Source organism: Eptatretus burgeri, chromosome 14, assembly GCF_056783735.1.
Source record: "Eptatretus burgeri isolate ZD-2024b chromosome 14, Ebu_testis_v1, whole genome shotgun sequence".
Classification (NCBI taxonomy): domain Eukaryota; kingdom Metazoa; phylum Chordata; class Myxini; order Myxiniformes; family Myxinidae; genus Eptatretus; species Eptatretus burgeri.
This window is the reverse complement of record NC_140974.1, coordinates 51,872,995-51,887,994: the sequence shown is the minus strand read 5'-3', so window position 1 is coordinate 51,887,994 and position 15,000 is coordinate 51,872,995. Positions and strand designations below refer to the sequence as shown.

General features: G+C 44.2%; 1 protein-coding gene across 4 annotated transcripts in view; it reads right to left on the bottom strand.

Moving 5' to 3' along the window:
- The window catches only part of ARID2 (AT-rich interaction domain 2), a 97,853-nt gene that overhangs the window by 80,092 nt on the left and 2,761 nt on the right, over positions 1-15,000 (bottom strand). For all 4 annotated transcript variants that reach the window (XM_085855760.1, XM_085855758.1, XM_085855759.1 and 1 more), the window contains 12 exons: positions 14,807-15,000; positions 14,500-14,567; positions 14,197-14,266; positions 13,685-13,827; positions 13,371-13,496; positions 13,048-13,144; positions 9,557-9,766; positions 9,248-9,446; positions 8,950-9,084; positions 8,547-8,761; positions 6,616-8,399; positions 5,258-6,477 (listed from right to left, as the gene is read on the bottom strand). The exon at positions 14,807-15,000 is cut by the window's right edge and continues 25 nt beyond it. In XM_085855760.1, the coding sequence (XP_085711886.1) occupies positions 5,258-6,477; positions 6,616-8,399; positions 8,547-8,761; positions 8,950-9,084; positions 9,248-9,446; positions 9,557-9,766; positions 13,048-13,144; positions 13,371-13,496; positions 13,685-13,827; positions 14,197-14,266; positions 14,500-14,567; positions 14,807-15,000 (4,461 nt within the window). The remainder of the gene's footprint in view (positions 1-5,257; positions 6,478-6,615; positions 8,400-8,546; positions 8,762-8,949; positions 9,085-9,247; positions 9,447-9,556; positions 9,767-13,047; positions 13,145-13,370; positions 13,497-13,684; positions 13,828-14,196; positions 14,267-14,499; positions 14,568-14,806) is intronic.

Below are 15,000 nucleotides of genomic sequence, written 5' to 3'. Positions count from 1 at the left end.
TGCCCAGACACACAAAAGGAAACATAATATACTGCTCTAGGGGAAGGGAAAAAATGTTTGTGTGTTATCGTGGATGACACCACAAACATGGACACCTGCTGGAGGTGAAAAAGCTCGCAGTCTGTGCCAACAGTGTGCTTTGAGTGATAAACCAGTGTCCAACCATCCTCAAAAGGCTCAGCACTCAAATGGTGCAGATATATCCAGATGGCAAAATTACAAAAGCCTCCATCCTGCCTATCTCATCGACTTGAGCCATGCACATATTCGGGCATCAAATCGACTACAGCTTAACCCCTTTTTCGACTACCCTCCTATCCCAATGTCTTTTCTTTTTCCTTCCCTCATCATCCTCACACCTTCCACAACCCTTCCCCCCAGGCCCCCCCCCAACCCCAACAACCCTCCTCCCAATCATGCACATCATATATAGAGGGCCATCAGTATTGTACACATACAGTAGGAAGTGGTGTAAAGGAACGTGTTTGCAAAGTATAAATCCATGAAAAATCAAATCACCCGTAAACAAACAGCAACAGTAATGTGGCTTCGTGTATCAGTGTAGACTGTAGACTGTAGAGCAACGAGATTTATTCCAGGCCTAGCTAGATTCGGCTATCAGGAGTGGTTGAAGGAGACAGCACTTTACCTATATATTAAAAGTAGTCGGATTTCTCCGTCCGTCCCTGTGTGCATCACACTATTTTTGCTGGGATGTCATTATGGCATTAACGTCTACCGCTAGACTCGGCCTCTACAGACGTGCACGTCATCGCAGCATCCAGCACTCAACCCGTTCCGTCACTTCGCTGATGGCAGTTGAACACCATAACCCATATATCTGACACTATCTGACTATCTGATGTCGGTAGGCGGTGCTGAATGCCAGACGCTCGGCATCATGGTGACGGATTTAGTAAGATGGCGCTTTAGTAAGATGTCATTATGTCTAGCGCTAGGCTAGGTCTTTACGGCGGTGTATTGATCATGACTCAATGACAACTGCATTCGGCAACTTGGAAAATTAAAAAATAAAAAAAAATAAAAAAAAGATGTAACGTCTGACCCTTAAGTACATGAAACAAATTAATTATATTGGTTTTTCTTTTGCAAATAAGTGTCTGTATTACCAAAGTTAATGCTGGCTTGTTAGCAGGAAACAAAATGTGTCTGGAATTTAAAATAAAAACTGCAAATATTGACTGTCAATAAACTGTATCACTGCACTGTAACAAATATAAAACGTGTTGTCCAACTCCCGTCAGCGAAGCAACAGATCCAATGGGAGTACATTAGAAAGGAGGCGGTTACAAGAGGATCTGATCGAGATGTTTAAGAAAATGAAAGATATAAACAAAATAAATACAGAACAGCTTTTCAGCAGAATAGCCAGTGACAGGATCGGGAGCCACAGCCTGAGACTAACGAAGAGAGTTAGGATGGTAGTAAGGCAGTTTTCCATCTTCCACTCAGAGAGTAGTTAAACTCAGAGAGTGCACAGAATAAACTCCTTGGAAAGGTCATGGCATCAGAAACAGGAAATATATTTACCTCTGCCACCGAAGGTGAAGCAGGTGATGTTTTCACCCCCTCTCTGTCTGTCTGTCTGTGTGTCTGTGTTCAGGATATCTTAAAAAGTTGTGGACGGATTTGGATGAAACTTGGTGGACAGGTTGGGTGCGTGACTAGGACGAACCGATTAGATTTTGGTGAAGATCCTGATCCAGATCCGGATCCGACTACTAGAATTGTTTAAGTGATTCTTCACCATTGAGAGATAGGGCTAAACTAATATATAGCAGGATATCTCAAAAAGTTGTGGATGGATTCGGATGAAACTTAGTGGACAGGTTGGGGGTGTGACCATGCCAAATTGATTCGATTTTGGTGAAGATCCGGATCCAGATCTGATTATTTTTAAGTGATTCTTCATCATTGAGAAATCAGGACAAAAACTATATGTAGCACAATATCTCAAAAATGTATTGAGCCCGACACGTTCTTGTGGATCAAGCATTACAGGGTGAAGGTATGCGCTCTACCGAGTGCCCTTCTAGTTAAATTTGTGTTGATAGGTACAGGGATATTGGCAGGAATGGTCGGGTATCTGAGGTACGGATCGATGATCGGATACCGGTGTTGTGATTGTGATGTCTGTTCTGACCCCACTGGTCTCATCCCTGCTCCTCCACCCCCTTTCCCAAAATAATTTTAGTTGATTCACTGATACATTCAATTATTACATGTGCTGACAGGATGGCTCGAGAAGTACACGCACTCGCCTCAAAGCCGCTAGCCTGGGTTAAATCCTGATCCAGCTATAAACTGCCATCCTGGTGTTTCGCAGGCAGGGTGATGCTTAATGTGTGTGACGTCCCTCAGATGGACGTTAAACTGAGCGTCTCGTCTGCCGACATTACTTGGTGCAATTCCACAGTGTCCTTCATGAAGAGTCGGCGAGCTATCGCCAGCACAATGAATAAATTCCAAATCCCTGCTTTATCTAGCCAAGACAGCAGAGCATGACCTCAGGCCAAGAAACCACTTCAACAGAACCAAGACTGTAACAAAGAGTACGGTACATTGGTTTTCAGGTAAATCAATGCGGTATTGATGTAGCACATGCTTGATGGGTCAAATGGCCTCCTCGAGCATCAAAAAAGCATGCTCATTGATGCAATGCGTGTTGCGCCTCAACAGTAATCTCTTTTGCCATAAAACAATTTCCTCTGTAATCAATTTTGAAGCGGAAAGCTCAAAGGCAGAGATGCGGTCATCGAGCAACAGTGTACAACTTTGCACGTTTTCTGAAATCCTGTACAGATTGGCTCTAGGAGGTAAAAATGTAATCACAAGGTGATAAAAAGTAAAGCTTGCATGGAGACGACAACAATTTACAGAACAATGAACAAGATACAAACTGCATTTGTCGTCGCGTCATCGTGCATTTGGTGCGTCAATTCAATTACATTGAATGGATAGTACGTCTGTTGTGTGATCTGCCCTAAGTGCAGTTTGTGCAATTATCTGCAACGTTTCAGGTTCATGGAGGACAAGGCACATAAATCATGTTAATTACTAATGCAAGCCAATTAACAGGGTGCACAAGACTCAAGTGTGTACTCTAGTTGCAGCAGCCGGAACATCCACAATTTTCTTCTGCAATTGGCATTTAAAGTTTGCACGATTTCAAAGAGATGTATCGAACCAAAATGGGATGAGATTCACTGAAGGCAAAAATATTCACATGGAATGCAATCCGTTTCGCACGTACAAACGTGCAGTGGTACGTGTACAATGCGCCTTCAAGGTAACAAACCATCTGTGTTTGTACAGTGCCTTCAGAGAGTCTTCAAACCCCTCGACTTTTGTCACATTTAGTTGCGTTACAGCCTGGATTAAATTTTAATTTTTTTGTCATCGATCTGCACAAAATACCCGATAAAAGACAAAGTGAAAACATGTTTTTAGAAATGTTCACAAATTAATTAGAAATAAAAAGCTGAAATTTAGTGCATAAATAAGTATTCAACCCCTTTGGTATGACACTCCAAATTGAGCTCAGGTGCATCCAATTTCCTTCGATCGTCCTTGCCATGTCTCTACAACTTCATTGGAGTCCACCTGTGGCCAATTCAATTGATTGGACATGATTTAGAAACACACCTTTCCATATGAGGTCCCCACAGTTGACAGTGCATGTACAGCAGAAACTCTACAATATAGTCCAACGAACTGTCCAGAGAACTCAGAGATAGAATTGTGAGGAGACAGATCTGGGGAAGGGTATAAAACAATTTCTAGAGGGTTTAAAGTTCCCAAGAGCACAGTGAGCTCCATCATTAGGAAACGGACTGAATGTGGAACTACCCAGACTCTTCTGGGAGCTTGCCATCCGACCAAACTGAGCAACCGGGCAAAGAAGGACCTTGGTCAGGGAGGTGACCAAGAACGTAATGACCACTCTAGCTGAACTACAGAGTTCCTTGGCTGAGATGGGAGAACCTGCCAAAGGGACAACAATCTCTGCAGCCCTTCACAAATCTAAGCTTTATAGGAGAGTGGCCAGATGGAAATTACTCCTGATAAAAAAGCAAATGACAGCACACCTGGAGTCTGCAAAAGGTACATGAAAGACTGAGAGAATGAGGCAAATGATTCTGTGGTCTGATGAGACAAAAATGAAACTCTTTTGCCTGAATGCAAAGTGCTACGTCTGGCAAAAACTGATGACACCTCATCACCCATCTAACACCATCCCTTCTGTGAAGCATGGTGGTGGCTGCATCATGCTATAGGGATGCTTTTCAGCGGTTGACTTGTAGACTGGGAGACTTGTAAGGATAGAGGGAACAATTAATAGAGCCAAATACAGGCAAATCCTTGAGGAGAACCTGCTTCAGAGTGCAAAAGACCTTAGACTGCAGGAAAGATTTACGTTCCAACAGGACAATGGCCCTAAACATAGTCAAAGCAACACTGGAATGGCTTCAGAACAAGAACGTGAAAGTCCTTGAGTGGCCCAGCCAAAGCCCAGACTTGAATCCCATTGAGAATCTGTGGAAAGACTTGAAGATTGCTGTTCACCGACACTCCCCATCCAACTTGACAGAGCTTAAGCAAATCTGCCAGGAAGAATGGGAGAAAATCCCCAAATCCAGATGTGCAAAGTTGATACAGACATACCGCATTTGATACAGACATACCAAAGTTGATAAGAAGACTCAAAGCTGTAATCGCTGCCAAAGGCGTTTCAACAAGTACTGTCTCAGGGGGGTGAATTCTTAATGATGCAAGACATTTCAACTTTTCATTTTTAATTAATTTGTAATAATTTCTAAAAACATGTTTTCAGTTTGTCATTATGATAGGGTATTTGGTGTAGATCGGTGACAAAAAAAACAAAACATTTAATCCATTTTAAAATCATGCAGTAACACAACAAAATGTGAAAAAGTCAAAGGGTGTGAATACTTTCTGATGGCACTCTTGTGCAGAATCAGTTTCCATGTTATGACTTGGATACACAATCATTTTATCCGGTACCGGTATAAACAAAAGTGCAACACGAAAACATCCGATGTGCCTTCAACATCGCAATATATGGATGAAAGAGACATTACCAACCTCACACTGTTGAATTACCGTGTTATTTATAAAAGTTTGAAAAGCCTGTCCTCATTTCCAATTTCCAGAACAATAATGAAAACACATCGAGGAAATTGCATGAACATAAAGAAAGACATACTGAACTAACCTTCTGCATCCCTTCCATAAGCACATGAAACTGTGGCTGGGGTCTTGTGTGGCAAGTGAGTTGGCAGGAGATGGGCATGGGGATGCAGATATCGGGGCCTGCTGCTGGCTGGGTAACAATGATAAGGAGCTGCCTGTATCTACGGAGGCAGAAACCGAGTTCTGACGTTGGTCGAACGATGCAGGTGAGATGGCAACCGGAGGCAGAGAAGCAGAAACCGAAGAAGCTTGTTTCTGGAAGGGCAATGCAGATGAGGTGGAACCTGGAGCCAAAGTGAGAGGAGATGAACAAATAGAGACCGAGGTCTGGTGTACAGTAGGCAAGGCAGTAGTGGTCACAACTGGAGACTGAGAAGCAGAAACTAAGATCTGCCGATGGATGGGTAGTATGGGTGAAGTTACACTCAAAGCCGAATCGGTCGAAGATGATGGATCAGTCGAGGTTGTGGAATGGTGTGGGATTGGCAAAGTGGTTGTGGTGATATTTTGTGACAGAGAAACAGAGACTGACACCTGGCGCTGGACGGGTAATTTGGGTGAGGTGACACCTGACGCCAGAGAGATGGAGGGAGATGGACAGGCAGCAACAGAGACTTGGTGCTGGGTTGACATTGCAGGTGAGGTGGCACCCAGATAAAAAGAGGGAAACTGAGAGGAAGAAGCAGAGACCGTTGCCTGGTGTTGGCTTGGTAAGGCCGGTGAGGAAACTGCAGGGGGTGGTGCAGGCGGTGCAAGCATGGGTACCAGCAAGGCCCCAACTTTGTTTGGTACTACCGCGGCATAAGGAGGCTCTGGGGTTGGAGGAGTACCATCATGCGGCCTCTTGAGTGGTCTCGCTCCACTTCCTCCAATTCCCATAGTTTGATGGCCAACCGTTCCATTTTGAGTTGCAGACATTGGACCATTTACCAATTCTGATCCTTGTGTTGGCTTATGAGGTGATGGAGGTTGTGGCGAAAGTGGTCGAGAAATTGACCGTGGTGACATTTCATTTGGATCCACCAGTTCTCCATTCCCAAGGTGTTTCCCAGAGCGGCCTACCGTAATAACACCAACTTTGACTGCATGTGATCCATCACGAGTGTTTATATCACAGTCACCATTGAGGACCAACGGCCTCCCAGTCTCACAGCTCTGGTTAATCACGGGAAGTTGGGTGACCGCTGGCACAGTCATCCCGTTGGGAATCCTCTCTCCATTTGCTGTGGCTGGCTGGGAGCTCTGGTGGCAAGTCAGCATAAAATTTAATGGCAAGGTAGATAAATGAAGACAGAAGATAAGCAAATAAAAACAACGTATAATAGGAAATAATATAAAATAAAAGCATCAACAAAAATGTAATAAGCCCATAATTCTTACCTGGGGAAGATCATGAGAGACCGGAAGACCTGCTACAGCGATGGTAACTGCTCCAGTGCCTTGAGAACTACCTCCACCAAGTAATGGTCTAGGAACCAAAGACACTGGAAGGCCAGCTGTGCCAGGCCTACCAGCTTGTCCTCCAGTAGAAAGCATGGGGCCGAGTACAAAGGACCCAGCAGAACCAGCCTGCATTCCCGAGCAAGGAAGACCTGGCCTCGCCACAGGACTTGCCAGCACTTGAGGCCCAGCCCCAACTTGCCCTGTCATCACAACACCCTGTGTTGTCACAACCTGCCCGACTGTTTGGTGTTGACTTCCAGATGATGCATTTTGTCCCAACAACAAACCCTGACCAGCTCCAGTTCCAACTCCAGTATGACCCAACACCAAGCCCTGTGTTGTCCCGACCCCAGGCTGACCTAAAACCAGGCTCTGACCAGGTCCTGCCTGACCCAGCACCACATGTTGGTTACTGGATGTTGTGTTATGTCCCAGGACAAGACTTTGTGTTGTTCCTGCTTGTCCCAGCATCAATCCTTGGCTGGTGTCTGAGCCTGTCTGCCCAACTGCCATATGCTGGCTCAAGGTTGCTGTTGGTTGCTTGCCAGGCAGCAAGTGTAAACCCTGTGCTGTACCCTGCTGACCTAAGACAAAGCCTGCACCAGATGTTACACCACTCACCACCAAGCCTTGCCCAACCACAAGGCCCTGGCTAGCCTGGCCGACAAGCATTTGCTGCCCGTGTCCTGAACTTGCCTGACCCAACACCAAACCATGACCAGGCCTCTGCTGGCTGACTAATAAGGGCTTTGTTGAAGTCATGCATCCTTGACTGACCACAATGCCAGGTGATGCCTGCTGGCCAAAGAACAAGTGCTGGGGTTGTCCTTGGGTTTGGCCTAGCACAAACCCCTGCCCCCTTGCGGCCTGTCCTACCAGTAATGGCTGAGTTGGAGCAACACCTCCTTGGCCCATGACAATGTTAGGAGAACCTGACTGAGCCATTACCACCTGCCCTGTCTGTGGAGAGCTTCCATGTTGTCCGAGAACCAGTCCTGGACCTGATGTCCCCTGTCCCAACACTGCAGCACCCTGAGTGACTACAATAGATGAAAGTCCAGGTTGTGCTACCTGGTAGACAAGCTGAGGGCTGGAAGGCCGTGTCTGCGGTCCTACTGATCCTACAGTCAGCAAAACCTTATTGCTTGGAATTACTGGAGCTCGTCGCGGAAGGAGAAGCTGCTTTACGAGATTTGAGCTTTCTGCTGTGGAGACTGGCGGGGGTGCAGACTGTATAACACCTGGTTGTGAACTCGTACCACTTAAGGTTGGCCGACGTAGTGAGAGCATATGACCCAGTGCAGCTACGCCAGGTGATGGCTGTGGTGCCGCTGGCCGGCTTCCTGGTGTTGTGAGTACCAACTGCTGTAAGCCAGGATGTTGAACTGCTGCAACTGTCGTCGTTGATGCAGAACCTGTGTTCGATGGCACAGCCTGGCTAGTCCCGTGTTGTCCAACAAGCACAAAGGCAGGGCAAGGCGAAGCAGCTGGAGAGGGAACGGTCGGTTTGGGTGCAATTGTGGTGAAGTTAGCAGTCGGCCGTGTAACTGCCTCTCCGGTCACAACTGCCCGAGATCCAGTCACTTTTGCTGCTGTTGCAGTAGAAATGTGAACCACCATACTAGATTGGCAGACAGAGTTTGCAGGAGGGGGGCACAGGGTCTCTCCAGGAGCAGGCAGGCGCTGAGGCTGAACTGAAGTGGCAGAAGAGGAAAGTATACCTAAACGCACATAGGAAAAAAAAGGTTTTGTGAGCCTGAAATTCGAAACAAAATCTTTCCAAATTTTTTTTTTTAAGATTTTTGAAAAGAAACAGACCAACAATAAGCCAAGTGCTACACAACAAAACAATGGAAACAAGTTCTTACCTGGTCCAGCATCTGACCTTGGAGACACAGCTGTGGGATGCCTTAGGACAACTGCTCCTTTTGAGCCAAGAGGATAGCCTGGAGGTGGTTGCAGAGATTGGGGTGCTGAAGTGGGCTTGGACGCCTTGCGCCGAACACCAACAATGAGGAAGGAACCATAGCCGGGAGTTGTAGGATCATCATTCCGCCGATAGGCCATGCTCGGGAACACAGTCCTTCCAAAAAATGGAAACAGGATGAGCAAGTACTTTTGAGCGTCATGACAAATTCTGAAGGTTTACTTAATAATCAAAACTCTATCACGTGTATGCAGTTGCTGGTTTTACATTTCTCATAGGTACTTGAGGCAATAATGCCTCCAGATATGCCTATCTATTCCTGGAGACCAGGTGCTAAACCATACCTGAGGCAACGCCCAAGTGCAGTGGCAGTGAGAATGGAAGAGCGGGCGTGCCTACTGCAGGCAGATAGATACTCAGAATACACATCCGCACGAGACATGGAACCTTCCGCAGATGTCTCAAAAGTGGTACCCAACCTGTTGTCATGATAATTGGAGAAAAATGAAAAGAAAAACAATATATATACATATATATATATATATACACACACATGTGCCCCCACCCCCATTCCCCCAAAGACCTAAGTCATTCTCGTGACCATCAGACTTCAACTTTTTTCCCCCACAACGGCCCCATTACCATTGGCAAGCAAACGTCTCTCCATCAGCATCAGATGGTGGAGTCGGCAGATGAGGATTTGGTACAGCTGCTGTGTGAGCTTCAGGAGCTCGGTGGTCTGCAAGGACAGCAGGAGCTGCTTGTTCAACAACCCGAACCCCAGCAAGGGCTTCAGGCCCAAAAGACTGGACATCCAGCGTAGCAAGGTGGACTAAGCAATCTGGGTGGAAAAACAAGATGACATAATCGTGAGGGAAACTATTTGATGAAATTGGGTGACACAATGTAGGGTGACTCGCTGCTTCCCAACCCCTCGCCAAAAATTCTCACCAATAGAGTGGGGAGAATGGGCAATACGCGTGCATGGAGGCTCTCCCAGCTCAGAGAGTTGATAGAGCGTGTCGAGTAAGGCCTGGAGAAGCAATGGATCTTGCAATACAAGGAGACGTGCAAGCTCATCATAAGCCTCTGGTTCAACACACTCCCGCACCATTTCTCCATTCTCTTCTACAGTACACAACCCACCAAGTACTTCCAAGCCTAGAAGGAAACAGAAGGTGCAATCAGTGACTGCATTAAATCTTTAGAGATTTTAAATACTCATCAATAACTTTTCCAAAGGAAGATTTCAAATGTTGCAAAGCAAAGTGAAATTCCAAATTTAGGTGCAAAGTATTTCAGGTTGTTGTGACTATAGTAGCTCAACACATTCCACATTACTTTTGAACTTAATCACTCATGGTACCAGCTAAAACCCCAAAACTTTCATCTTGAAACATATCATGGGATATCTTATGTCTACATTATTGCAGATGGGACAACCGTTTCAACATCCCCTCCAAAGGACGTTTTCCTCAATGGATCACTCCCTGCTGCCAACAACATAGCAGCATTCCAGGTCTGTATGACATCTGGCAGGGATAAAGCACACAAAAAAAGGGGTTGACAGCTCAGACGTAAGCACAATACCAATTGAGACCATCCTCCTGACAAAGCAAAAGGACACAGACTACGCATTAAGGTTTTCCCCCAAACTGTCAGTCAGTTATTGTATTTTCACAAATATGAGACGTGTCATCATGAAATGAGTTAGAAGTCTCATCAAGTGATTTTTCAGTGTTGGTAAAAAGGCGACATGGTCTCAAGTGATCATTTTTAGATTTTTGCATTTTTTTTGGATAGGTAAGGAGTACTTTGTCTCTGCAGGTTTTATTGCTATACATCTTCACCGACACTGGTTTGAGCATAATTTTCAAGAGGTCCTGGACGGTTTGCCAATAAGGAACCCATGATCATTCTTGGCTAGGATTCACAAGGTTCGGCACGTGCATGTCATGTATCGTGGCAACGTTACTATCATTAGACTTACTGTTAAGGCAGTTTGACGAATAATCATAAAGTGGCTAACCAAACAACAGTAAGGGATACCATGAGCAAAATGAACTTCTTGCTTGAGACATCAACATTTCTGAACTAGAGCGAAATCTATGGCATGCCATCACAAATTCACACGCTTCCCACCTAAACCAAAATTGAAAGATGGCAAAAAGTTCCACCAGGAATGACCCAATATTAAATTTAGAGTACTTTTTTTTAACTTCTGTTTTGACCTGTGTGACCCCAATTCCCCCCCCCCCCCATGGGGCATGAACCGGGGTTCAAATCCACCCAAAAGCTCCATATTTCATGCGTCCTTTGATTGCATGTACAAAGTTTCAATTAAAAAATTTGTCCATAATTGCATTTTTGGTATTTGACCTTTTGACCCCGCTCCAGTGCCCCAAGGGGCAGGGCCAAATATTATTACACGCAGTGATCATGACTAGCAAGTTTGGCAAATTTCCTCACAACCGTTTAGGAGACACCATGATGGACAGACGGACAGACACAGCTGATTACAATATCCCTGTTCTGTTTTTTCCTAAAAGTTTGGGGATAATAATGACTGCTGATTCGCAATCAGCGGTCACATGGTGCACAACATTTTCAAAGCATTCTTCGGTTGCGCCTACGAGGGTTCACTTGCAAAATCGTCCAAGTGAATTGCAATATGCACGGCACTATTGAGCAGAAATAAGGACCAATTCTGTGATGGCCAAAGCCACAATCTGCACTCTGACATGAAAATTGGTTCCCCATTACAGCGCACACAAACGAGAACCAGTGATATCACCTGCAGTAATTAAAATATAAATGAATAATATTTCAGTAAAAATGAGTTTTTTTTTATAAATGACTAAAAACTGACAAAAAAAAAAATCCACACCCAAGTCCAAATGCATTGTGGAAATTAATTAACCTAATTAGCATAATTGACATTAAGCTTTTCCAATGAAATTCGGCAGAGACTTGGGGCAATGTACCATCTATAAGTGGGTAAAGTTTCAGAGATATCTGCATGATAAATGTCCTTTGCCAAGGTGAGTTTGCGGTGCATTTGACAAACCAGTCTTATCTTTAAAGCTCAATTTTTCATGTGCACGTTTTTCCTAACTCCCAACACATTTGCTCACAACTGGAGAGCTTTGCACACGCTATCATATATATATATATATATATATATATATATATATATATATATATATATATATATATATATATATATATAGTATATATATACATATATATATATATATATAGTATATATATATATATATAGTATATATATATATATATAGTATATATATATATAATATATATATATATATATATATATATATATATATATATATATATAGTATATATATATAATATATATATATATATATATATATATATATATATATATATATATATATATATATATATATATATATATATATAATATATATATATATATATATATATATATATAGTATATATATATATATATAGTATATATGGCGTTGATTTAGAGCATATTTTCTGCAGATATCTCGAAAAATGATCTTTTGCAACATACACACACATGGCTGGCAAGATGGCCTTAGAGGTATGTACACTCACTTTGCTGTCTAGCCTGGGTTTAAATCCCGATCCAGCTACAAACTGTCACCCCGGTGTTTCACTGGCAGGGTGATTCATCAATGTGTGCGATTTCCCTTGGATAGATGTTAAACTAAGCATCGCATCTGCTGGCATTAGTTGGTGGACGTTAAAGATCCCACGGCGTCCTTTGTGAAGAGTAGGCAAGCTGTCGCCGAAAAGTTGGAGAAAACATTCTAAATTCCTGCCCCTACCACGGCTGGGAAGGCAATGGCAAACAACCCAGTATAGCCCTTGCCAATAAACTTCTTCGGCAGCTCCACTGCTCTATAACAGAGTTTGGTACATCAGAATGGGGTGGGCAAGCCAAATATGATTGTTATGAGAACAGTTTAGAGCAGCGAGAATCTATATGCACCAGAAATTGCAGGAATCGCAGAACAGAGGAGGCAAGAGCACAAATAAGTCAAGGTTTTGTCAACAAAGACAAAGTCTCAGAAAGTCCAACTTTTCAGCCTCTGAGTGGCCTTCATCGGGTATGAACATAGGCTATGTGCATTCAGATACCAGGGATGGGGATGTGGAGCAAAATAGGCCTGCAATAGACCACCAGGCCCTGGCAACCATTCTCATCATTGCCCAATAGTGCTCCTTTTTGGGCTCAGTTGAAGATTTCACGTTTTCCGCACTCTGGTTCTCACAATTGTAGCGAATACCCATATGCTTGTTTTTATTTTCTCCGTCTCATCACCGAGCAAGCTAGAATAACAAAAAATAAGTTCACGAAACGAACTCTTCAGAAAAACAACAGCAACAGAGATGGGAATAAAATCAGAGCTGGAGATCGTGAGACATACCACGCAGGCGATGAAAGCGATCATCGGAGGTGAGACAGCGCATGATCATGTGGCATATGAGCTGCGTGCTCCTGAAGTCGATTGGGTCTAGTTGAAGCTTGGGGTTTGAATAACAAAACGAGGGATATATAGATAGATAGATATCCATATAAAAATCACATGGAAAAAAAAAAGTCAAAGAAAAGAAAGGGTCAAGAGTAAAAACAAACAAACAAATGTTTTCTGCACAATTGCAAGAAGACAGTACTTCCTGCAGCAATGACATTAATAGTTGCAAGGATTCAGTGACAGGAATATTTGACTTTTCTTTCAAGTTTTCTCACCTCTGGAGAGATATTCCCAAGGGTGTCCAGACCCATCTGTTGTAGGCCTGAATGCACACAGTGTGCAGAGAGCAGCAGGAAGCGGAGGCAGCCACGATGAGAAGCCAGCAGCCTGGCATTTCCCACCTGCACAACATGTAGTTAGCTGTACATCCCTCAGCAATTGTGTGTGAATCAGTCATGAGCATTACGTAAAATTACACTTTTGCTCACCAATGATAAGAATGAAAAACAAAGGTTGTGATGTGATTGGTAAAGGGAGAAAGGGTGGTGAATAAGGGGAGGGATTGGGGGAAATGAAGCAGAAGATCGACCTGAAAGGACAAGTTGCGCAGAATCCCTGAGATCTGCTCAACTCGTTGTGCTTCCCGGTCCTCCAGACCAAGACCACGAGCCTGGCGGAATAAACAGCTCTTCACACAGCAGCTGCTTCCCCTTGAGGAAGCGGGAAAAGAAACTGGGGAGAGAAGAAGAATGAGACACCAAGTCAAGGAGAAGATAGGTCAGGATAAAAATGTGGATGCAAAAAGATGGGATGAGAGAAGATTGACATAGGTGGAAGGAGAAGGAATGAAGAAAACTAACAAAGTGAAGAATTTATAGGAGTAGGGAGAAGGGGAAAACAAGTTTAGGAGACTAATGGAGCCCACAGAATGAAAAAGAAAGAAGATTCGAAAAGTGAGGACAAATTATGTGGGAGAAGCATGATGGAAATGGTCTGTGCCAAGAAAATATGCATCACAAGGGCTTATACTGATAAGCAGCTCGAGTCAGTAGAGGTAACAGACCAGATGGAAAAGGTTACAGAAAGGATGGCAAAAATCACCTAGTGGTGATGCGGCGTAGTCAGTGATTAGCTCCTGTATCTCACCGTCCTCAATCAACTGGTGCCAGAACTGCAGACATGCATGCATAGCGGTTGCTGCACAACCGTCCCTTGCAGTCCTAACAATGAATCACGTGACCAACTAAACAGAGCGATTACACCATCGTTCAACATCATATGTTACATACATCTGGCCAAGAAGGGAGGAACATTGATTATGGATTTTAACTAGTAAGTGGATTTAACACTCCAGGGTAAGCACTGCTATCTTTCAGACACGGTGAAGAAGACTGGTGCACGTGCCTTGATGAAATCCCGTCCATTCCTCGTTCTCCATTCTGTCTCATAGATACTCTGCAAGCTGCCAGGACCTGAAAGGGTTAAATTTAAAAAAAACAATGACCACAAGGAGAGAGAGAGAGAGAGAGAGAGAGAGAGAGAGAGAGAGAGAGAGAGAGAGAGAGAGAGAGAGAGAGAGAGAGAGAGACAGAGTATGGAAAGCATGAAGTAGCAAACCAAAGCAGCAAACAGCAATGAATTCCTGGTGCAACAACTTCTCACAAAACCTAAGAAGCACCTGACATACCACCCTCCCTTCCCCATCCATCACCTTCATCAAAAATCCCTGCATGCGCAAGTAGCAATGGGAGGAGGCGAGGGTCTCTGTCGAGCCGTAGCAGACGGCGCGGCTCGGCCGACAGCAACAGGCATACATTGAGGGCAAAGTCAACCTCATTCGGCAAGCCGGAGAGCAGTGAAAGCGAAACCTTCTCGTAGTCACGAGGAGGAGCTCGTTCGGTGGTG